Source organism: Trichoderma ghanense, assembly GCF_004382785.1.
Source record: "Trichoderma ghanense strain CCMA-1212 chromosome Unknown scaffold_2, whole genome shotgun sequence".
Lineage (NCBI taxonomy): Eukaryota > Fungi > Ascomycota > Sordariomycetes > Hypocreales > Hypocreaceae > Trichoderma > Trichoderma ghanense.
In genome coordinates this window covers 14876-36796 of record NW_027395665.1, presented here as the reverse complement: position 1 = coordinate 36796, position 21921 = coordinate 14876, and the positions used below count along the sequence as shown (strand labels likewise).

At 54.3% G+C, this 21921-nt stretch overlaps 8 protein-coding genes across 8 annotated transcripts; 3 read left to right on the top strand and 5 right to left on the bottom strand.

Annotated features, from left to right (window-relative positions):
• Positions 1-842: 842 nt before the first annotated feature.
• On the bottom strand, positions 843-1442 carry CCMA1212_002397 (uncharacterized protein; the record flags this gene model as incomplete). The annotated part of the gene is made up of 1 exon (XM_073699779.1): positions 843-1442. The coding sequence occupies one exon, from the start codon at positions 1440-1442 to the stop codon at positions 843-845; it is 600 nt and encodes a 199-aa protein (XP_073561724.1).
• Positions 1443-2340: 898 nt separating this feature from the next.
• Positions 2341-2601, bottom strand: CCMA1212_002396 (uncharacterized protein; the record flags this gene model as incomplete). Its single annotated transcript, XM_073699778.1, has 1 exon — positions 2341-2601. The coding sequence occupies one exon, from the start codon at positions 2599-2601 to the stop codon at positions 2341-2343; it is 261 nt and encodes an 86-aa protein (XP_073561723.1).
• An 864-nt stretch (positions 2602-3465) lies between these two features.
• CCMA1212_002395 (Inosine triphosphate pyrophosphatase) lies at positions 3466-4402 on the bottom strand (the record flags this gene model as incomplete). The annotated part of the gene is made up of 6 exons (XM_073699777.1): positions 3466-3571; positions 3637-3682; positions 3730-3766; positions 3843-3987; positions 4097-4170; positions 4235-4402. The coding sequence occupies 6 exons, from the start codon at positions 4400-4402 to the stop codon at positions 3466-3468; spliced, it is 576 nt and encodes a 191-aa protein (XP_073561725.1).
• Positions 4403-4878: 476 nt separating this feature from the next.
• CCMA1212_002393 (Zinc finger with UFM1-specific peptidase domain protein) lies at positions 4879-6647 on the top strand (the record flags this gene model as incomplete). The annotated part of the gene is made up of 8 exons (XM_073699776.1): positions 4879-4886; positions 5030-5486; positions 5507-5597; positions 5654-5758; positions 5840-6051; positions 6126-6157; positions 6214-6371; positions 6436-6647. The coding sequence occupies 8 exons, from the start codon at positions 4879-4881 to the stop codon at positions 6645-6647; spliced, it is 1275 nt and encodes a 424-aa protein (XP_073561721.1).
• A 686-nt stretch (positions 6648-7333) lies between these two features.
• On the top strand, positions 7334-8768 carry CCMA1212_002392 (JmjC domain-containing protein 7; the record flags this gene model as incomplete). Its single annotated transcript, XM_073699775.1, has 5 exons — positions 7334-7578; positions 7714-7874; positions 7963-8392; positions 8535-8600; positions 8663-8768. 5 exons carry the CDS (start codon positions 7334-7336, stop codon positions 8766-8768), a joined length of 1008 nt encoding a protein of 335 aa, XP_073561720.1.
• A 59-nt stretch (positions 8769-8827) lies between these two features.
• On the bottom strand, positions 8828-11498 carry CCMA1212_002391 (AdoMet-dependent rRNA methyltransferase spb1; the record flags this gene model as incomplete). The annotated part of the gene is made up of 3 exons (XM_073699774.1): positions 8828-9381; positions 9446-11210; positions 11331-11498. 3 exons carry the CDS (start codon positions 11496-11498, stop codon positions 8828-8830), a joined length of 2487 nt encoding a protein of 828 aa, XP_073561722.1.
• A 3844-nt stretch (positions 11499-15342) lies between these two features.
• On the bottom strand, positions 15343-16652 carry CCMA1212_002389 (putative zinc transporter zrg17; the record flags this gene model as incomplete). The annotated part of the gene is made up of 2 exons (XM_073699773.1): positions 15343-16524; positions 16572-16652. The coding sequence occupies 2 exons, from the start codon at positions 16650-16652 to the stop codon at positions 15343-15345; spliced, it is 1263 nt and encodes a 420-aa protein (XP_073561304.1).
• A 1226-nt stretch (positions 16653-17878) lies between these two features.
• On the top strand, positions 17879-21697 carry CCMA1212_002388 (Sterol regulatory element-binding protein cleavage-activating protein; the record flags this gene model as incomplete). Its single annotated transcript, XM_073699772.1, has 4 exons — positions 17879-17884; positions 18005-18093; positions 18248-20658; positions 20754-21697. The coding sequence occupies 4 exons, from the start codon at positions 17879-17881 to the stop codon at positions 21695-21697; spliced, it is 3450 nt and encodes a 1149-aa protein (XP_073561305.1).
• Between the last annotated feature and the right edge of the window lie 224 nt (positions 21698-21921).

The following is a 21921-nucleotide window of genomic DNA, read 5'->3' as shown; positions in this document are numbered from 1 at the left end:
ACTGGGCTTTTTTTTTTTTTTTTTTTTTTTTTTTTTTTTTTTTTTTTTTTTTTTTTTTTTTTTTTTTTTTTTTTTTGGTTTTTTTTTTTTTTTTTTTTTTTTTTTTTTTTTTTTTTTTTTTTTTTTTTTTTTTTTTTTTTTTTTTTTTTTTTTTTTTTTTTTTTTTTTTTTTTTTTTTTTTTTTTTTTTTTTTTTTTTTTTTTTTTTTTTTTTTTTTTTTTTTTTTTTTTTTTTTTTTTTTTTTTTTTTTTTTTTTTTTTTTTTTTTTTTTTTTTTTTTTTTTTTTTTTTTTTTTTTTTTTTTTTTTTTTTTTTTTTTTTTTTTTTTTTTTTTTTTTTTTTTTTTTTTTTTTTTTTTTTTTTTTTTTTTTTTTTTTTTTTTTTTTTTTTTTTTTTTTTTTTTTTTTTTTTTTTTTTTTTTTTTTTTTTTTTTTTTTTTTTTTTTTTTTTTTTTTTTTTTTTTTTTTTTTTTTTTTTTTTTTTTTTTTTTTTTTTTTTTTTTTTTTTTTTTTTTTTTTTTTTTTTTTTTTTTTTTTTTTTTTTTTTTTTTTTTTTTTTTTTTTTTTTTTTTTTTTTTTTTTTTTTTTTTTTTTTTTTTTTTTTTTTTTTTTTTTTTTTTTTTTTTTTTTTTTTTTTTTTTTTTTTTTTTTTTTTTTTTTTTTTTTTTTTTTTTTTTTTTTTTTTTTTTTTTTTTTTTTTTTTTTTTTTTTTTTTTTTTTTTTTTTTTTTTTTTTTTTTTTTTTTTNTCTCTCTCTCTATCCAAGTATTCGAAACAGCCACGGCTCCTAGCGAAGCTCTCCTGGACACTTCCCCTCCTTACCCTCCCTTTGCTGAGGCTTCAAATCAATGGCCCTGCTGCATCTGAGAATGCCCATCAGACGGGGCGCGAGGCCCCAGCATCCAGTCCTGCATGGCCAGCCACTCGCTCCAGCTCGCCTCGGCGGCCTGAATCTCCTTCTCGGTGACGGCCTGCAGCGGGCGCAGAAAGGGCACCGTCTGGCCGTCCTCGAGGTCGTAGCTGGCCTTGACCCGCAGCCAGGTCTCGCTCTTGGCCGCGAAGAGGTAGTTCCTCCGCTCGTTGTCATGGATGGGGCCCACGCCGGCGTCCCAGCCGTCGCCGAAGAAGCCGTGCAGGATGGCGATGGTGTCGAACCCCGTGGCGACTAGGCGGCGGACGTAGGGGACCAGGGACACGGAGGCGTCGATGGTGCTGGCGGGTGGCGGGCCCGAGGGGGCGGGATGCCGGGGGAAGCCTTGAGTCTGCTGGAAGGGGAGCCGGATGTTGATGATGGCGGCGACGGCCTGGACGGCGTTTGTGTGCTGGCCGCGCTCGAGGAAGAATGCGAGGCAGGATCGGTACTTGGGGTACCAATCGAAGAGATCAAACTGTGCCTCTTGAAAGGGCTGGCAAGGTGTATATATGTCATGAGCTTTCGTGTTCATGGATCCCAAGCGAGAGTGAACGGTGGCCAACAATGGAGTCGAGGTAGGAAGAGAGTGCCCTTCGTAGCTGGATACACTTACATGATGGAAAGCCATGATGGTTCGCAGAGTGTAGAGTAGAACGGCCGTTGGGACGAGCACGGGAGTCTGTCACTGACGCCGAGAACCTATACGGAGCGTGGTCGACTTGCTTTCAAGGACAGGATAGTGCTTCACAGAAGGTGGCCGGAAGCAAAGTCTCTGAGGGATGGGAGATGACTGAATCGAGACTCAGTATTTGAAGGCCTCCGAGATGAAGACAGGAGCTCGCAGGGGCTGCCGACGTCCTTTGATAATCGCTCCGCGGAAGACGATCGAGTTCGATCGAGGGGGTCCATCCACGCACCTTTGCGGTTCGCAATCCAACTGCAGCACGAGGACGGTGAGCAAGGGAGCAAACAACAGCAAGAAAGTCACGTCACCAACGATGCCTTCTGGGACGGATACGCGAAAAGAAGGCGCAGGCTCTCTTAGTCCTCCTGTAGATGAAGGGTTGTGCTCGACAGAGCTTGTCTTTGCAGAAAACGTTTCTTGGATTGCTATATGCCCTTTGTCTTCCTCTTCTTTTCGTGATGTGTAAAGAGAAAGATTGTCCGAAAGACTTCTTCCCCAGAATTTATATCGCTCCGGACAACAGGGAGGCTCAGAGCATGGAGTGAGTAGACAGTGAGCGATCGAGTGAGCGAGAGCAGGGTCCCCCCCCAGGAGCAACAGATGGTAATGCATCATGTGCGCTGTACAATACCAACACATGTGACGACCAAGGTCTTTTGTGTATCACGGTGGTGTTAAACAGATGTGGAGCTCGAGGTCGACGCAGAGAGGGAGAGGACTCGAAGTTGTGAGGATGTTTGGGCAACTATTGGAAGAGCGCGCAAATCGAAAGCGTAAATGGAGCTGGAAGTGGAGAGCCGGTCGTCCACTCGGAGGGCAAGCCCAGCAAGGCTCGGAGCAGGGTCAGGGTCAGGCCAGACAGAGAAGTGTCACCCACCAGGGCCGGCGGATGACGGAGCCTGGCGAGCGTCGATGGCATACGAGTACGTGAATCACGCACGATACGGGCTCTGGAGCGGGCAGTGGGCATCGAATCCTGCTCGACCTTGGTCCGCGACTGTCTCATTTTGCGGGGGGCGGAGAGGCAGACGAGGGAGGGACGTCGGGTCGGGAAAGCTGAGGCCGCAGCGCCGTCTCATGATAAATCCAAGACATTTCGATGGTGAGGCCTAGTGGCAAATCCCACGATCAGCTAGTCGGGACCATCAGATGTTGGTGGCTTGATGCGTCGTTGGCCATCGGTTTGTTTGACTTGAATTGCCGGTTCTTGGGCACGACCCCTGTCGTCCGATTAATGAGATGAGCCAAGCAGAGACAGGGGGCCGTGAACCATCCGAGCTGAAAAGACTCCCCACAAGGCCGACGGCGGCAGGGCGAAGAAGAAGAAGGGCGGCATCTGCCGGGTCTTTGCCAGATTGCCGGCCATTGGCATTGTGCCCTTATCCCTGCACTTGGTGACGCTCAGCCCCTTCCGTCACGGCCAATTTGATAGTCGAGAGCCTGTGTGACAGGGTAAGGTACAGCAGATGAGGACCTCTGTACGATGGACAAGGTACAGACTAGGACTATAGATGCAGGGCGGTGCCACAGGTACCTGCCTCCAGAGGCCTTTGCTGAAGTGAAGTTGCGCGTGCCCTCGTTATCATGACTATTTGATTTCATAACACGTTCCAGTTACCTCGGGTTCACACATGTTGTTGTTGTTGCTGCTGCTGCTGCTGCTGCTGCTGTCGTTGTGCGGCCCAGAAGCTGCATTGCTTGTGACTGGGCGATTCCTGGGAGACTGAGGGAGGCTAGAAATGCAGAGCTCAGAAAGTGTCACACTTCAAAGAAGAAAAGAAGAGCGCCAGTCGGTGATTTTTCGTAGAGTCGTCCTTGCATCATATTCGGTGTCAACTGTTCCTTTCATCTACATCTATCGGAAGGCTGCTCATGCGGAGGTTCCCTGCTGGCTCTCGAACCATGTCTGGAGCTTCTTGAGGGCGCGAGCACGGTGTGAGATCTGATTCTTCTCGGAGGATTCCATCTCGGCGTAGCTGATGTGAAATGGCATTAGAGCTGTCATGGGTGAATGAGAAACCTGGAGCAGGGTGAAACCTACGTCTTCCCTTCATACTCAAACACCGGGTCCCATCCTGGCCATCGCTCTGTTAGCATCCGCTGGTCGATGAGGGGGTCATGCATCTCTTCTCACCGAAATTTGAAGGGCCTCGTGCAGGCACAATCCGGCCCTGGCGATAGCACACACAGGGTTAATATCAGAATGGCTTCATCCCACCTAGGCTGTTGGGCAGTGTCGATACTCACAGGCGTTCGTCCTTGGAAGATGATGGGGTCGTGTCCAGGGCCCGGCGAGTACGCAAACGTGCACACGGCCTCTGCAGACTTATCCTCGTATGCCGCCAGGAGGTTGTTGAGCCCTTGGTGGCCAGTCTTGTCCAGGAACCACTTGCTGTAGCCATGTCAGAATCAGGCACAGGCGAACTTGCTTCTGCACTCCAACCATTAAGGCGTGGTTCGTGTACAGAGTACCTAGAGAGTACTGGCAGGGGAGGCTTTACATATAAGGCCCGGGTAGGCCCCCGAGAGCATTGAAGCAGAGAGCTGTGTCCTCGACAAGCACCGGCCCGTTGACCTCCATTCAAGGGTGACATGTCAGACACAATCTACCAGCAGCGTCGGGGAAGAGATGGCCGTACCAGGTCAGCAGCTCGGCGGCATTTCCAGTTGGCAATTTCTTCGATGGTGCCCTGGACTTCCTCGAGGTCCAGCGACTGGCTCTGGATCTCGATCTTGGGCTCCAGGATGGCCTTGACCTCCCTGAGCTTGTTGGCGTTGCCGGTGATGAAATGGATGGGAGGCGCCATCTTGGTGCGTGGTGAATGCGGTGACGGCGCTGCAAATGAGCGAATTTGATGGTTTCCAAACAGTATGGAGGAGACGGTTGTTGATGTTGTTGACGTCGTAGCTGGAAGAAGGACTCTTTTGATGGGATTTCTTAGCATTGTCAGAATGCGCATATACGTCAAAGTACCGGTACGGAGCTGCTTAACTCGCCCCGTCTTTGGGAGCAGCAGCAGCAGCAGCAGCAGCAGCAGCAAGTTCGAGCAAGCAGGCCCACAACCTTCTCCGCAGGTACCGGTACTTTGTACTACCTTCTGGCTCTTTGCAGATGACATCCTACCAAACAAGTTGTAGCTCTCGTCTGTACGCCTTTGAGCTTCCAGCAGCTCCGAGCGTCGCTGCGCCAACCGCTCGAAACTCGTCTCTCCAAGTCCACTTTGCCGGGTCAACTTACTTTGTCATCTTGGCAGGCTGGGCTCTTGCTCGGATCTGGACAGAGATGAAACCGTCCGCTCCCTTCCGTTGATTCAGCCTGGCGGTGGGGGAGCGTCTCATCCTTTGTTCTCCTGGTGCGTCCTACCCTGTTCGCAGCCTCAACTCGCAGCCATTGCTGGCCCTTTGACGCTTACTTACCACCATCCCAGCTTCAGTCATGTCACTACGAGCCCGTCCATCGCCATCATGACGCCACAGCCTGATCACGCGTCCGAACGACTCCCCGGCAGGCGCACCGCGATTAGCGAACCGGACGAGATCTCGGCAGCATCAGTAGCATCAGCAGCAGACAATGCGCATGGGCCCCGGACCAACGGGCCGATCGGCCGCCAGAGGACAGGCTCCTCATCGCGATCCAAACGGCCCTTTCCCGCATCGCTGATTCCCAGCAGGCCGAGCCGCCTCGTCATCAGCAAGACGTGGAAGCGCCTTCTGCCGGGGCGCGGGTTACGGGCTAACAAGGCGGCGACTGTACGGAGCAGAACTAAGGAATCACTCCAGGATGCCTCCACGCGCTATCCAGGCACTCTTCAGGGAATTCAGGCGCCGTCAAGGCTCGGTGTTCGTCTCCCTATACCACCTTCGCCATGCATCCTCCCAGCGGATGGCTTCGTGAGACTGACGCAAATCAGATATTGGAGCTTGGCAAGTATGCGCACGAGGATGAGATGCCGACGTGGCTTGTGAGGCTGCTGGAGACGAAAGGCGAGCTCCGTGCTGGTGGTAAGGGCATCTCGAGCAATCAGCTGCGCGAATTGTAGGAATAACGAGTCTCGCAGGCGTCGTACCGGTCCTACAGCAGCTCCTTGAAATGAGTACGCGGACGGAGTACGCCTACCTCTGCCACCCGGGCGTCCAACATGTGGCAAAGCTACGAAGAGAAGGTGATACCTGAGACATCTCACGGAACAAGACTGGGAGAAGAAGTGAACAGACTCTTACTTTTCTTCTTCCATCTCGTCTAGGTGCTTTCTGCGGTTATCGCAACATACAGGTTCTCTGTTCGCATATTATTGGGACTCGGGCGACTGGGTGGGAGCAACTGGGAAGCGACATACCGAGCGTCTTCCAGATACAGGACATGATTGAAACTGCCTGGGATCGCGGATTCAACGCCCGAGGCCGCGCAGAGACCGGAGGCATCAGGGGCACGCGAAAATATATAGGAACACCGGAGGTAGGTGCTAATCTCTGCAGTTTGTTTCCACCACGACATCCCAGGCTTTCTCGTACTCATCATCTGCATCACAGGCACAGGCTTTCTTCGTTAGCATGGGGTTTCCGTGAGTACTGTCTAGGGTTTCCGTCATGCTGCTTCGTTGGTCTTACAACAAGACAGGTGTTCTGTGCAAGCTTTCAAGGCATCCGGTGAAGACGACGACGCCGCGGGCCGCTTGTTGCGCGCAGTCGAGCGCTATTTCCAACAAGGGGCTGTAGACTGCATGGGAAGCAAGGTTCGACGTACTCTGCTTCCGCCTATATATCTGCAGCGACCGAGTAGGCGGCCCTCTCCGTGCAGCGTCATGCTTGTCGTCATGTTGGCTAACGAGGACTCTACAAGATCATTCGCTTACTATCGTCGGACTGGAGAAACATAAGGGAGGCCAGGTCCATCTCTTGGTGTTTGACCCCGAATTCCAGGGCTCCAACACTGTCGTTCGTTTTGCCGGCAAGGCAACTCCCCGCAGGCAGTCCAAGGTGACGAGGCTTCTGGAGCCATATCGCCGCAGCGCCACCCACTTGGAGCGCTTCAAGCAGTTTGAGGTTCTCTAGTAAGTCACGAATGCTTATCTTGTCATAATGGACACGGGCTAACGTTTGGGTGGGTAGTTTGACGAGAGACAATGGGAATTGAACGAGGGTTAGTTGGAAAAGCGGCAGAACAACACAGAAGAAAAATCAACTTTGGACTTAGATCAACGGAGGGGATCTGCCCAAAGTACCTAGGTGTGATCAGGGGTGCTTTGGATACGTGCATGTGTGTATATGTCCATGTAAGTGCAGTGACTTGTCTTGGACCATGTGAGTCCCTACTAGGTAGGCGCTGACCAATTGAGGAGTGGCTATCCAGCACCTCAACTTGGCTATCCAGCTGCTTGGATCAACAGAGAGTTAAAAGCTACTGGATAAGAACATTTTTCCTGATATTGCGAACAGGACTTATAGCAAGACGAGAAGAATGTCGCGATGGTAGCAGATATGAAGTCGCTAGTATGCTAGAGAGCCACTCCCCTTACCTGCTTATTACCTAATATGGAGAGTGTTAAGCATTAGTACCACCATTCATTCATTGAGATACTCAACCAGCCCATCGTCAACATTCCTCATCCAGCCTCATATCTACTTCTCCCTCCAGAGCGTGCAGCGCCTGTTCTTCACGTTTTACTTCCCTGTCATTGCCGAAGATATAAACATTGTCGAATCTATACGCCAAGCAAACATTGGCTTGAAAAACGACCATGTCAGATCTCCAACAGCCACTCGAGAACCTCATCAACACCTTCAACGAGCTCAATCCTTCCACCGTGGAGGAACTCTTCTCTGAGCCCAGCCCGCTGGAGTTTATGCGCTATGTGGCTCGCAACACGCCGTTTGTAATCCGAGGAGGAGCCTCCAGCTGGAAAGCGACCAAGAAATGGGATTCTGCGTATCTCAGGACGGTTCTCGAGGGCCAGTCCATCAATGTTGCGGTTACGCCGTTTGGGTGAGTGAGGATGAAGAAGCAGGCATCGTAGCTATCTTCACTCTCCTGGTTTTTTTTTTTTTTTTTTCGCCGTTTTAACTTGCACTATACAACTTGCCTCTACTGTATATTACTACGTCTAACGGGTTCCGCCAGCAATGCCGATGCCCCGACCTTTTCTCCTCAGCATAACGCAACCGTCATCGCAAAGCCTCACGAAGAGACACAGCAGTTTGACAACTTCCTCACATACATCATCCAGCAGGAGACGGATCCGGCATTCCCACCCGACTCCGAAGTGAGATATGCCCAGACCCGTGAGAACGACCAATTGCCGCCTGCCCATCGCATTTGTGACAAAAGAGGAGCCCACATCAGCTAACATATAGAAAATCTGCTCTAAAGAAAACGACAACCTCCGAGATGAGTACCTGCCGCTGTATCCAGACGCCCAAAGGGACATTCCTTTCGCGCGGATAGCCCTGGGCAAGGAGCCCGACGCCATCAACCTCTGGATCGGAAACTCGCGGTCCACGACGGCCCTGCACAAGGACAACTTTGAAAACATCTTTGTGCAGGTCGTCGGCCGGAAGCACTTCGTCCTGCTCCCGCCGCTGTTCCACGCGTGCGTCAACGAGGACCTTGTCTTGCCGACGACGTACGTCCGACAGGGCGAGGGCTTCGCGCTCGCGGTCGACCGGGACTCTCCTCTGGTGCCGCTGGCTACGTGGGACCCTGATGAGCCTGAGCGGAATGCCACGCCCGTGTCTGCTTTGGCGAGGCCGCTTCGCGTGACGCTGGACCCCGGGGACATGCTCTATCTGCCTGCTATGTGGTGAGTGGCCGCTCTCGAAAGCGTCGAAGAGTCTGGTGTTGTGTAGTAAACGAGCGGGAAGCCCATGACCTACGACGAGTTGCTGAGCTGTTGAGCTGCTGTGTTGCTGTGCTTGTTCCTGGCGGCTAATTTTCATTCAAAGGTATCACAAGGTTAAGCAGTCATGCTCCGATGGCGGCGAAGGGTTTGTTCTCGCAATCAACTATTGGTAAACTCCAAGAAGCACCCGTGCGTACGACCCAAGCATCGCTCTCTGACGTTCTATATTAGGTATGATATGGACTTCAGCGGGCCTCTCTATCCCATGACCTCGTTTCTTCGCGAACTCGGAACCACGAAGCAGTCCAAGTCTACTGCAGCAAAAGACGGCCCATAGGATCCAACCTCGTTCTGCTGGAATGGAATCAATATACAAGGCAAAATAGCGCTCCCCCCTTATTTCTTCCTCTTCTGAATCCTCTTCTGCGCTCGCAGCTCCTTCTTCATCCTGGCATCGACGATCCTGTACCGTCCCTTGACACCCTTCGGCCGGCCCTGGATACCCCTGTTCAACCCCCTGGCGACGACGAGCTTGGCTGGCTGTCGCGGCTTTTGGCGTTTGGCCTTGCTCAGCAGCTTTTGAATGCTCTCTGCCTTCTCCTTTTCCGTCATGCCTTCGTCCGCGGCGAGCATGTCCGACTTCTTCTTCAGCTTCTCCAGCTTCTGGGCCGTCTTGAACTTCTTCCGGGCCTTGGCCTCCCGCACCTTCTTGATCGGCCGGGCGTTGAAGGCTCTCAGCTTCTCCTTGATCGCAGCGGCGGCCGCCTTGGTTATGGGCTTCTGGGGCTTGTCGTGCTTCCCTTCGTCATCTAGGAACCATTCGGGCAACCCGTCTTTATCGCGGAAGGCGCGTTTGTTGAAGCCATCGTCGATGGCGTCGTGGGTTGTCTTTTGTCCCGTGGCGAGCTGGTGCGCAAGCGTCATTGCTTCGGCCGTGATGATATCGATGTCTTTTTCAACTCTCCAGGTTAGCCATGTTCTCCAGAGCGGTGGTGTTATGGTGAGTGGACTTACCAATTCTGCCATCTGATCGTCGCTTGTCCTTGTCCTCCCAATCGTCATCCTCCTCGGCTCTGACGACCTCGAATCCGTCCTCATCATCCGAATCAACTTGATGATCGTTCAACGATAATTTCTGCATCGTCTTTTGTGTAGGTAGCTCTTGTGTGGGCGCGGTCGTCCCAGATGCTGTCGCCTTCTCCCCCTCCTGCTCCTCCTCGCCCCCAAGGAGAGAGCCTCCAGTGATCTCTTTGAAGATGTCTTGGCTGAAAAAAGCTGACGCTTTTCGTGACAAGCCGTCCTGGGCCTCTCCCGCCTGGCCATCCAGATCTGTCAAGAAGCCATTTGCAGGCAGAGAGTCATCTTCGTCGTCGGATGAGTCGTCATCCTCCTTCAGTTCGCTCGCGTCGCTCTCTGCGCCTTCTTCCCCCCCTGAAAGACCCTCCCACTCATCATCCTTGTGTTCCTTCCTAGCCTTTTTCGCCCGGTACTTGGTGTCCGCCTCCAGTTTGCGTTCCCTGAACTGCTCGTACATGGCATCAAGCTCCGTCTCCAGCAGGTCTTCTTCGCTGTCGCTGTCGGCTTGCTCTGCGGAAGCGTCCTGCGCCTCCTCGGCAGCTTTCGTCTCCGTGTTTGGCACCGCGATCATCTTGCCCCGAGAGAAGCGGTTCATGCCATTTGTCTTGTCAATGGTCTTGAGGGAAAACATGGCCCCTTCTCCCATAGGCCCCGACTCCTCCATGCCAATGTCCATCGGCGCCATCATGTTCAGCTGCATTCTGACAATCTCTCGACGCTTCTGTTCATTTTCCTTACGCTTCTCGCGCTTCCTCTTGGCATTCTCGTTGTCCTTCATGGCCTGCAGCTCTTCTTGAATCCGCAGCTCCTCGTCCATTGACTCTACTCCGGCCACTTCCTCAGAGACCTCCGGGGCGGCGGCCTTTTTCTGCGATAGGCCGAAGATGTCTCGCACTCTCAGCCGCCATTTCAGAAGCAGTTTGAATTCTTTGCGCCCCAAGACTTTCAGGTCGGCGCAGCATTGTCGAATCTCCGCAGTTGTCTCGGGCAGCTTGTCCAGAGCGGCAAGCGCAATGTCTCCGTTGGGCGACTGATGGAAGGAAAGCTTGTTGTAGGAGCCGAGGATTGCGATTGGGTCATTGGTCTGAATGAAGTCGCTTGCTGCAATCTCCTTGAACTGTATGTACTCGCCTTCCTCGTAACCATCACGCTTCCGCTTCTTCACCTCGGGATTGTAGACCTTGGCTTCATTGTTCGGAGTACCACCTGCGAGCTCTGCAAAGACTGATCTCGGGTCCAGGAAGCGAGGGTCGATGTGCTTTGGCGCTTTGTATCCTCGGCAGACGACGAAGATTTCGGCCGAGACATTTCGGGAAGACGGAGGCTTGGTAGCTTCGACCTTTGTGAAGAGCTGGTTCAATACCCACAGCAAGGGGTTGTAATCCTTGGATCTGAAGACCTTGGTCACGAACGTGCCTCCTTCGGCAAGGAATTCGGTCGCGAGCTTGAGGGATTGCAGCGCGAGCTCTGCTTGGTTGAAAGAGTCCTGGGCCCAGGCGGTACCGACGTTGGGAGCACCGTCGTGCAGCACCGTATCCGCTTTCCATGTCTTGAAGTGCTGTCGGATGGTGGCGCGGCACTTGTCTGTCGTGATGTCGCTCTGGAAGGTGATGACTCGAGGAATTGGCTTGATAGGCGCCAAGTCGACTCCGACAATCAGACTATTGACCGGCATAACCTCTGCGGCAACCTGACACCATGACTACACGGACTGTTAACTCTTCTTCTTCTTCTTCTCCCTCAGTTATTTCCAACTAGTCCTGTGGACTTATTCGTTTTGCATTTTTCCTCGGAACAACAAAGAGAGAAACCAATAACTTACGCCAGGCGCAGCGCAAAGATCCAAAAGGACTTTGCTCTTCTCCAGGAACCCATACTTCTTGTTCAGCTGGATCAGCTTGAAGGCGGCACGGGCACGGTATCCCTTCTCTTTGGCAAGCTTGTACCACTTGTCCAGACGGCCTTTGCCGTGCTTCTTCTGAATCGCCATGGTGCCGGTTGGAAAAGGACAGACACAAGTGGGCAAGCCGGCAGAGCGTCTCGGGAGCGCTCACAAGTTGGATGCAATCCAGAAATTTTATCGGAAAGTTGCATCGATAGCGACATCACGTGCCGATAAGAAAAGAAGTGGCAAAGAGTGGGTCGTCCTCAAATTTCAGCCAATAGTACGAAGCTGCTGGGCAACTACCACCCTTACCTAAGCCACCCACGCTAAGGTAATCACGGTAAGGTATGAAAGTGTTAGCTTGGGTGCCGACCCGATCGTGGGATCAAGTGCAAATGCCCGCCATGCCCTGCAGGCTTTCTTCTCTCCCACTTCATCCTCACCAACCTCATCAGCCTGCCTTGACTCAGCGCCAGCCAGGCCTTATGGTCGTCGACAGAGCAGCTGCGCTGACTGGAAGAGCCCGCCCACGATGAGCGGCAGGTTCCTCGCAGCGAGTCTGCGGCCTTTGGCCGCACGAAACACCTCGGCCGCCTCCAACTCGAGCGTCCGTCACTTACACCGATTCCCAACCGGCGGCCTGCTGCGGGCTGATGCCTCGATACGCGAGACCCGGAGACGCATGTGGTTTGGCGGCAACGCCTTCCACAACCAAGTCATCACGCGGAATGCCTCCTTCGTCCGCTTCCTGCCCAAGCTGGTGTTGAAGTTCGCCAGGATCCCCGCCATGTTCGGCGGCCTGGCCATTGGCGCCTTCGCTTGGGTCCAGTATCAAGCTACACGTACGTTGTCCCTCGAAAGGCGGGTTGATACGTCGTCGATGGCTGTTGCTTACTGTTTTGTCTAGAGGCTGGCACCTATGCCATTTCGGTCTTCAACACAACCCTGGACACGGTGACGGGAACGGCATCTAGTCTGTACGGCACTGCCAAAGACGTCGCAGACCAGACATTCCAGGGCTGGGAAACCACAAAGGAACGGGTCGAGGTGCCCGCTTGGCTGAAGAAGGTGTTGGGGATGTCTGAGGGCGGCGGTTCCGGGGGAGAAGGCGGCCCTGAAGGCGATCCCAAGCACAGCAAGATCGGCGGCGCCGCTGCCGTTGGTGCTTCAGCTGCCGCTGTTGGCTACGACAAGTCGGATGAGGACGATCCACGCGATTCGCTGCAGAGCTCTAGGGATGACCAGATGATGGTGCTGACGAAGAAGATGATCGAGATTCGGAACATCCTGCAGAAAGTCGGCCAGTCTAGCTCCCTCACGCTACCGTCCATTGTCGTCATCGGCTCGCAGTCGTCCGGAAAGAGCTCGGTGTTGGAGGCCATCGTCGGCCACGAGTTTCTGCCAAAGGGCCTTAACATGGTTACCCGGAGACCGATTGAACTGACTCTGGTCAACACGCCCGACTCGGCCGAAGAGTATGGAGAGTTTCCCGACCTTGGCTTACGAAAGGTCACCGACTTCTCCTCGATCCAGCGAACGTTGACAGAGCTCAACATGGCTGTTTCGGAGGCAGAGTGCGTTTCGCACGATCCCATTCACCTGACAATATACTCACGCAACGTTCCCGACCTCTCCCTCATTGACCTGCCCGGCTACATCCAGGTTGTGGGGCAGAACCAGCCCTTGCAGCTGAAGCAGAAGATCTCGGAACTCTGTGATAGATATATTCAGCCCCCGAACGTCATCCTTGCCATTTCTGCTGCGGATGTCGACTTGGCCAACTCAGCAGCCCTGAGGGCATCCCGCAGGGTCGATCCCCGGGGCGAGCGAACCATTGGCGTCATCACCAAGCTGGATTTGGTTGATCCTGCCCGCGGAGCCGCCATCCTCAACGACAAACAGTATCCTCTTCGGCTCGGCTATGTTGGAGTCGTGTCCAAAGCGCCACAGTCACAGGGCCTCTTCAAGATGGGCTCTTCGGATCTCCTTGCCACCATTGCCAAGAACGAAAAATCTTACTTCTCCGCACATCCTCATGAATTCGGGCCGGACGCTGGCGTCAACGTGGGCACCTTGAACCTCCGAAAGACGTTGATGCGCGTCCTGGAACAGACCATGTCCTCCAGCCTGCAGAGCACAAGTGACGCCATCAGACAGGAGTTGGAGGAGGCGACCTATGAGTTCAAGGTTCAGTATAACGACCGTCCGCTCTCTGCCGAGTCTTATCTGGCCGAGAGTCTGGATGCTTTCAAGCATTCCTTCAAACAGTTCACCGAGGAGTTCGGGCGTCCAGAGATGCACGAGCTGTTAAAGAGCGAGCTTGACCAGAAAGTGCTGGACTTGTTAGCCGCACGATACTGGAACAAGCCGGTGACTGACCTGGCGCCGGCGCAGCATGATCTCGATAACATCGCTGACCTCCCCAAGGCCGACCCCGACTCCCTCTACTGGCGCCGCCAGCTGGACGCGTCAACCTCGGCCCTCACGAAGCTCGGGGTTGGCCGCTTGGCAACCACCGTCATCGCATCGTCTCTGCAGGCCCATGTCGACAAGCTGCTGGCCAACTCGAGCTTTGCGAACCACCCGTTTGCAAAGAAGGCCATAACCGAAGCCGCGTCCACCATCCTGAACGAGAGGTTCTACAGCACCAGTGATCAGGTCGAAAACTGCATCAAGCCCTTCAAATTCGATATTGAGGTTGACGAAAGGGAGTGGAGCCAGGGCCGTGAGCATGTAGTCACTGTGCTGAAGAAGGAGCTGCAAGATTGCGAGGCCGCGCTGGCCAGCCTGGAGCCTGCTGTCGGTGGACGGAGGAAGTTGAAAGAGGTCATGACCTTTGTGGACAAGGCGCGAAAGGGTGACATCACTGTAGAAGGCGATGGACGAAGTGGTGCTGGAGGCTTTAGCGCTGCTCTTTTATCGAAAGGTCAGTATTTTTTTTTCCCAACCCCTGAACGACTGGTCATATGGTATGACGTGTTTTCTGCTTTTCAGTTCTGACATGAGAATACAGGGAGAGAGGCTGTCTTCCTAAGAGATAGGGCCGACATCATCAAGATGCGGATGATGGCCGTCAAAGCCAAGCAATGCAGCCAACCCAAGAACAAGTACTTCTGCCCAGAGGTCTTTTTGGATGCAGCAGCCACGAAGCTGGCTTCCACGGCTGTACTCTTCCTCAACGTGGAACTGCTATCCGAGTTTTACTACAACTTCCCGCGGGAGCTGGATCTCCGCCTTGGACGACACCTGTCGCCGGAGGAAGTCGAGAAGTTCGCCAAAGAAGACCCCAAGATTCGTCGGCACCTGGAGGTCATCCGGAAGAAGGAGCTCTTGGAATTGGTGCTCGAGAAGATGGACAGCCTCCGGCAACTGGAAGGAAGAGACAGGGAGCACGGGGCCCATGCGAGAAGAGGGGCGGCTCACAAGGATCGTGGGCGATGGGGACTCTTTTGAAGACGAGTCCGTCATCACAAATGCCTGGACTACCGCGCGGGACAATGCTCTGTTGACCACTGGTGTACCCCTTGGTTGGTGAAACGGAGTTTGAATATGCCGTGATGATACCTGTCCACTACGTTATGACTGCTCTGCAGTGCCATTGGAAATGCCTCATTAAAGAACAGTGAAGACAGCAAGTGGGACTGGGAAGGAAACGGGAGAGACGGGGGGGAAGAGAAGGAGAAAAAAGAAAAGGGAGAAAAGGAAACAAATCAATGTATGACACATGACGACAATCCCCATATGCGGCGCAAAGGATCAACAAAAGGCAAGATAGCAATGATGTAAATGAGAAGACGATAAGCAAATAACCATATCATTATACTCTATTCAAGTTGAATCATTGCATGCTCCATGCGTCAATCTATGTGAATCGTTAAATTTCGACCAAGACGCCGAGTACAGCAAGAGGACATATAAGCATGTGGAAATTGCAAGCCTGGCGATTCTTTCAACTGCCAGCGTCCATGGTCGTTTCCAGAGTCACCTCCCACCTTACATTACCCCCGTTACCATAGCCTTCTCCTAATCTGTTTTGGATCAGGGACGAGATGCGATTGCGCAGCTTCACCAGGGCCAGCTCATCATAGCCGTTTGTGATGATGAGTTTCAAGTTGGCCATGCACAGGCCATAGTGGACTTGCCAGAACTGGGCGCCGTCCACGCGGGCAATGCCCGATTCGGATTCGATTTCATGCAGGACGGCCGTGACGCCCACGTCGCCTCTGTTCCCGCCGTAGGACATGAGGAGCATGAGTCCTTGGGCAACAGCAACACGCATGCCCAAGCTGAACATGGCAATGGAGATGACGGCGCAGATGAGCCGATCAAGCCAGGCATAGAGAGAAATGGAGAACAGGGGCAAGAGCGAGATCAAGGCGGAGAAGAAGAGGGTGAAGAAATGGAAAGGGTTGGAGAGAATGCTTGGCAGGGTTGCCAGATAAGAGACCCTCATCACCTTGGCGATACGCGCGTGGTTTTTCAGACCATAGGCGGAGACGAGCGTGCTTGTGATAGCCGCGGCTGATACAAGGTCAAGAGAGATTCGCTCGTGTCCATGGCCGTGGTCGTGGTCATGATGGGCCTCGTGGCTGCCGACGGACTCGAGAATGTGCTTGAGGTTGTGCGAGAGGAGGTCGAAGCCGCCGAAGAGGAGGAAGATGGACATGGCAAAGCCGGCCAGGATCTCGGCTCGCTCAAGGCCAAACGGGTGTCGGATGCTGCTGCGGCGCCAGACCTCGAAGTTGCCAAGGACGTCGACGACGACGCAGACGGCGGCGCTCCCGGCGTCGAAGAAGACGAGGTGGGACAGGGCCATTGCGGCGAGGGAGCCGCCAGAGCGGTAAAAGATGAACATGGCGATGGCAACGTGGCACAGGCCCCAGTAGAGGCGCATGCGCTGGTCTCGCTGCAGGCTCCTCCATGCCTCCTTGATGGTTGGCGTGGGGAGCGAGGCGGGGAGGACGGGGGGCGGTCTGGGAGGCGGCTCCTGGAAGATCTGGTGCTGAGCCGACACGCTACTATGCTTGTACCGATGCCCACGGCGCTGGCCGACGTTCTGTTTCGTTCCGGGCGTCAGCTGTGCTGTTGGGGAGGGCGGGAGACAAGAGGAGGGTAGAGGGAGCATCTCGGGCTGGGGGCTGGTGGACGAACCGATTTGACAGGCGTGGTGGATATCACCTGGGTTTGGAAGTTGAAGGGGTTCGGAGCAGCGGCTGCCTGGCCGCCGTTGTGAAGGGACTCGGCCTCTGTGGCGGCCATGGTTGGCGATGCCTCTCGAGGAGGATGCTGGATCGAATCGTTTGGGTGTTGGAAGAAGAGGCGCGCGTAGCAAGAGTTGACGAGACGAGATGGGGTGGACGGAGATGGAAAGTAGCTGGCAAGCACTCGGATTCCCTCGACTGCGGCACTACTCCTTTGCCATTGTCGCAGAGGCTGGCACAATTGCAATCGTAGTCGCAGCCGTAATCGCAGTCGCAGGCTCTGGGACGAGTTAAAGGTGGGAGGAAGTTCAGGCTGTTGGCCAGGACTCGCGATAAAGCAATGCCGTAAGGTAAGAGAACTTGCAGGTAGCGAGTACAAAGTCCGAGCACAGATGTACCTCGGTGAACACAGCGGTCTCCTGCAGCTGCGGAGTCCCGCTCTACCTTGGTGGATCGTAGTCGGAACTTGGCGCGTGTCTACCTTGCCCGTATGGGAGCCGCCATGGTGAGGAGGTAGGTGTCAGGTACGCATGAACGGGCTGAAGAAGGGCGTTTGAAATCAAGAGTAGAGTAGCCGGAAACCAATTCGACCATGGCATCGATTCAAGTCGACTTGCTCTTTTCTTCTGTTGTCTCTGTCATTGACCGGTGGGACTGGCTTATGTAAGGCACAATGAGTCCTGGGATTACATTAGTACAACTGCTCCGGGCTATCAAGGTTCTTGCGTTGGGTACCAAGGTACCGATCTAGAGCAAGGTACCTGGAAACACGTCCAGTATCACTGCTTTCTGCTCCTATCGCCATGTCCTTGTAGTTTGATCATACCTTATAGTTCCATGATCTGTAGATAGAATAAGAGTATTACTGTACTATAGAAGCCTTTTGTCTACCTTTTTGAGCTTTGATGCTGGAAAAAGCCGCCTTGAAAATCCGCAACAGGCATCTTCCCAGCGCCTGGATGCAAAGGTACCTGTCCAATTGGTGGGAGTGTGCTCAGCCAGCCCCAGTATATTCCAATGGCCAACAGCTGAGGGCGACGAGGCGCAACCGCCCTTCAGTCATCGTGATCCAATGGGCACTTCAGCCCAAAGACTAATGATACCTAATGAGAGGGCTGCAGGTCTCCGAATGATGGCTACTAGAGGTAGGATATATGGGTAACAGCCCTGGAATGCTTACATACTGGGGCAATCCCATTTCCTCTTGCCCAGTGGGAGAACCGAGGAATGCCTTGGCCATCTGGCTAACACCATACTAGTGGTAGCTGCTTGCATGGCTTGCACATGCTAGTCCGTCCAATTGCTCGCACCGCTGGTTTGCGCAAAGCTTCACTTCACTCACCAGCAGCAGCCGCCCCATAGCGCAGCTGCAAAGACCGAGTACCACAGGCGGGCAGACAAGAGACACAGACACGGACGGACAAACAGACGGACAATGCCGACATCACATCGCGAGCCGCCCCTCCAATGATCTGGTACCTGCTCTATCCGCTGCGAGGGTGAGGACATACTACATCATACCTGTCCTAATGCTCAATCCCTTCCGTCAGCACAATGAAGAAAGAGAACGAGAAGAAAAGAGCAGTCACCTTGCTTTGTTGGTCCACGTACTGAATACCGAATTGCTGACTTCGCCATCCGCCTGCGCCCTAGAACAACAGAGGCACCAGTCCTCTCGGCATCTCACCCGCTCCGCAGCGCCCTCACCCGCTACGGCCGCTATGCCTCCCGCCATGCCATCTCGACGCTCCTCCTCTCCGTCGGCATTGCCTCCCTCCTCATCTACCCGCTGCCCTTCATCTACAGTGACCACGGAATCATCAACGGAGCCTCGAACCTCCCCAACCATGTCTGGACCGCCGCACAGCCGCTCCCGTACGACAGCGCCGCCAGCCCGGACATCGTCATGCGCTCCATCTGGGTGCACTCGAGCTACATGCAGGCCCTAAGCCCCGACGTCCTCCTGTCCGCCCTCGACCTGCAGGACGAGCTGCTCGGCGTCACCCGGGACTTTGGCCCCAGCACTTCCTTTGGCCAGCTGCCACCCGCCGACCTCGACTCCGACGCCGCCCTCACCCCGGCTCAGCGCGACGCCCTGCACATCGTCAACGGCCTGACGAACCAGTCGTGGATCTTCCAGTCGCCGCTGCTGTACTGGAACTGCTCCCGCGAGCGCATCCTGGCCGACGACGATATCCTGGCCACGGTCAACAACAACAAGAACCAGTCCACGCCCTCCAACATCACCCTGCGGCACTCCATCGTCTTCAGCGGCAAGCGCTTCGAGGACCGCCGCTTGCTGGCCGCCGATGCCCTCGTCATCACTCTGCTGTACCGGCGCGATTCCCCCGTGGGCCGCCGATGGGAGGCTGTTGCGCCCTCCTTGCCCGCCAAGGTGGGCGACGAGTGGGATATCTATCCCCCGAGCGGAAACGTCTCGGCCAGCCAGCTCTACGAGTTCCAGTTCCGGCCCATGTCGGTGCAGGATTCCGTCGTCCTCGCCCTGGCCTACACCTTGGCCCTGGTGTACTTCCTCCAGCAGGTGTCCAAGCTCCGCGCGGTCAAGTCCAAGTTCGGCCTCATCGTCACCGTCGTCACCCAGATCATGATGTCGATCGCCGCCAGCTTCACCATCTGCGCCGTCTTCAACCTCGACTTGTCTCGCATCCCACGAGCCGCATACCCGCTGGTGATACTGTCCATGAGCTTGGAGCATGTCCTCCGGCTGATGGACGCCGTAGTCCGCACGCCTTCGGGAGAGACCCCGAGCACCAGGATCGGGGCTGCCTTTGGAGAGACGGCGCCCACAGCCCTGGTCAGCACCGTCCAGAACGTCGTGATCCTCCTTGGCCTGTCCCATACCGTCGCTCCGGGTGTGTCCGCGTTCTGCATCTTCGCCGCAATCGCCATTGTGCTCGACTTTTGCTTCCTTTCCAGCTTCTTCATCGCCGTCCTGAGCGTCGATGTGCGGCGGATGGAGCTCGGGGACGCTCTCGCCAGGGAGGCCCTGCGCCGCAAGCGAAAGTCACGCCGTCCTCGGGAAAACCCCTCGTGGCTCAAGCGTTTGCTTGAAGGCAAGATTGCACTGTCCACCCGAATCGCAGGCTCGACCGTCATGATAGGCTTCGTCATCATCGCGCAGTCTCACTTCTTCGGCGGCGGCCGCGCCATTTCTCAGAAGCTCGCTCACCTGTACAGCGGCCAAGACCTGGCGCCCAACGCGTCATCCCCCGAGGCGTCGCTCCTGGAGGAGATTCATCAAGCAAGAACCCCGACGTCTTGGCTGCGGCTGCAGGACCACGACGCCGCTCGTGAAATCATCCGCCTCATCAAGCCTTCGGCCTATAGCTACATAGCTAGAGTCTATGAGCCTTTGGTGTTCGTGAAGAAGGGCTCCAACCGCATGCCAGTCATCAAAGAGCCTGCTCTGTTGCCCGCGGCATATGATTTCATGCATCACCAGCTCGCTACCTTTGTCCTCATCGACCTTGTTGTGGTTGCCTTGCTTCGTCTGCTGATGAGCTTCATGCTGACAGAGGACGAGGCCAGGGTGGGCGAGCTGCACGACTCGAGTGACCAGTCTAGCCTGTCTGTGAAGACGCTCTCCGGAGGACATACTCTCGACATAGCCATGCTGGCCTACTCGCCAAGGGGTTACGCTGTATCGGTCGGGCTCGATCGCGTGATCCGGCTGTGGGATCTCAACCACAGGAAGAAAAGCACCGCAATCCCCACCTCAGAAGGAGGAGCTACAATCAAGTTCCCTGTCCTTGCAGTGGCCATGGACGAGGATTCGGACTGGCTGGCCATCCTATCATCCGACAAGGTCGTCTTCTGGAACATGGCCACCCATCTCCAGGGCTCCGCCGTGGCTGTGGAAACGCACAACCAGAAGCCGGACGCCTTCTTTTTGGAGCCAAGCGCAACCGCCTCCTCAGACATTCCCAGGGCGGTCATCATATGGAAGAATGGGACGGCAGCGGATGTAGAGCCCGCGTCGGGAGAAATCCGCGAGTCCATCATCTGTTCAGGATTGACATGTGCCCGCCCGCTGTTGAGTAAAGGTAAAATCGAGCAGTTTCTATCCTCTACCCCCCGAGTTTTCCAACTATCAGTGGAGCTGACTAGAAGGGGATACCTTTCCCTATCCTTTCTGCAGTTAGCAAAGATCCGAGGCCGAGCGTCTTCCTTGTAGCAACTTCTCGAAACGGAGACGTGCACATCTTGGGAAGGAATGGGCTGCAATGGGAAGAGCAGAAGCTTCTTGCAGGACGGCTCGCAGGCGATGAAGTTCACCAAGTGGTACCCCTCTCGCCTCTGCCCTATTTCCTTGCATCGTCTAGAACGGAAGTTCTCCTTATAAGCCTAGAGGACGGCACCACCTCGTGGAGCTTCCCTGTAGAGCAGATGCGGCCGCGGTCGCTCGCGTGCGCCTTCACCCCCTATCGATCGCCCAACGACTTGCCAATAGGGCTGGTCTCCTTTACGCTTAGCTACTTGGCACTGGACTCGGGCGATTGTGTTCTGCACACGTTTACGCCTCCGGAGGACGACGACGCCGTTTGTCTACAGAGTGTCGGCGACGACAGCCTCGTCAGCGGATGGTGCAGTTGGGACGACGCCAGGGAAAGGAAGAAGCACATTGGCAACCCTGGCGTTTGGAGGATTCTGTGTGATGGCAGCGCACTAGGTCTTCGTCGCAGACCCCGTGCCGAGCTGAGACGCCGTCGGCGACAGGAGGCCCCGTCAGGGGTCCGGAACCGCATACCCAGCGCAGCAAGCCAAGAGCTGGGGGCCTTCAGCTGTTGGGAGCTGTGGAGGGTGGCGTCTAGCGACTGGGAAGAAGCGGACGAGACCATGTCTCTGTTTCCGGATGACGAAGATGCAGGGCACCTGATTGTCTGCGACTTGGGCCCCAGCGTGAGGGTTGGGCCAACATCAGTCGCCTTTGCCTATGGGAACGTCATCAAGCTCGCGACGCTGAGCGGGCACAAGCCTTTCGAGGTCGGCGTCAAAGAGGTAGGTCGCGATTCGCCAGTGAATGTGCCAACCAGGCGTCGAAGGCCGGGGACCACGGCCAAACCAGGAGTATCAGGCCAGTAGTATCATGACAATGCTGAACCAACAAGGTTGGCGAATCGCCAAAGTCCAAGTCTTTCCCTTGCCCATCAGTGATGCTTCCATCTTTTCGGCTCTGACGGCCCTGAAGAGATTAAAGAACGTTCCTTCCATAAGTGTAGCGCAGTATCCGATTGGAAGAGGTGAGGTGTGAAATGAGTGAGGTGTATTGTATATGGAGATGCCCCTGCCGAGAGACTTCAGTTGAA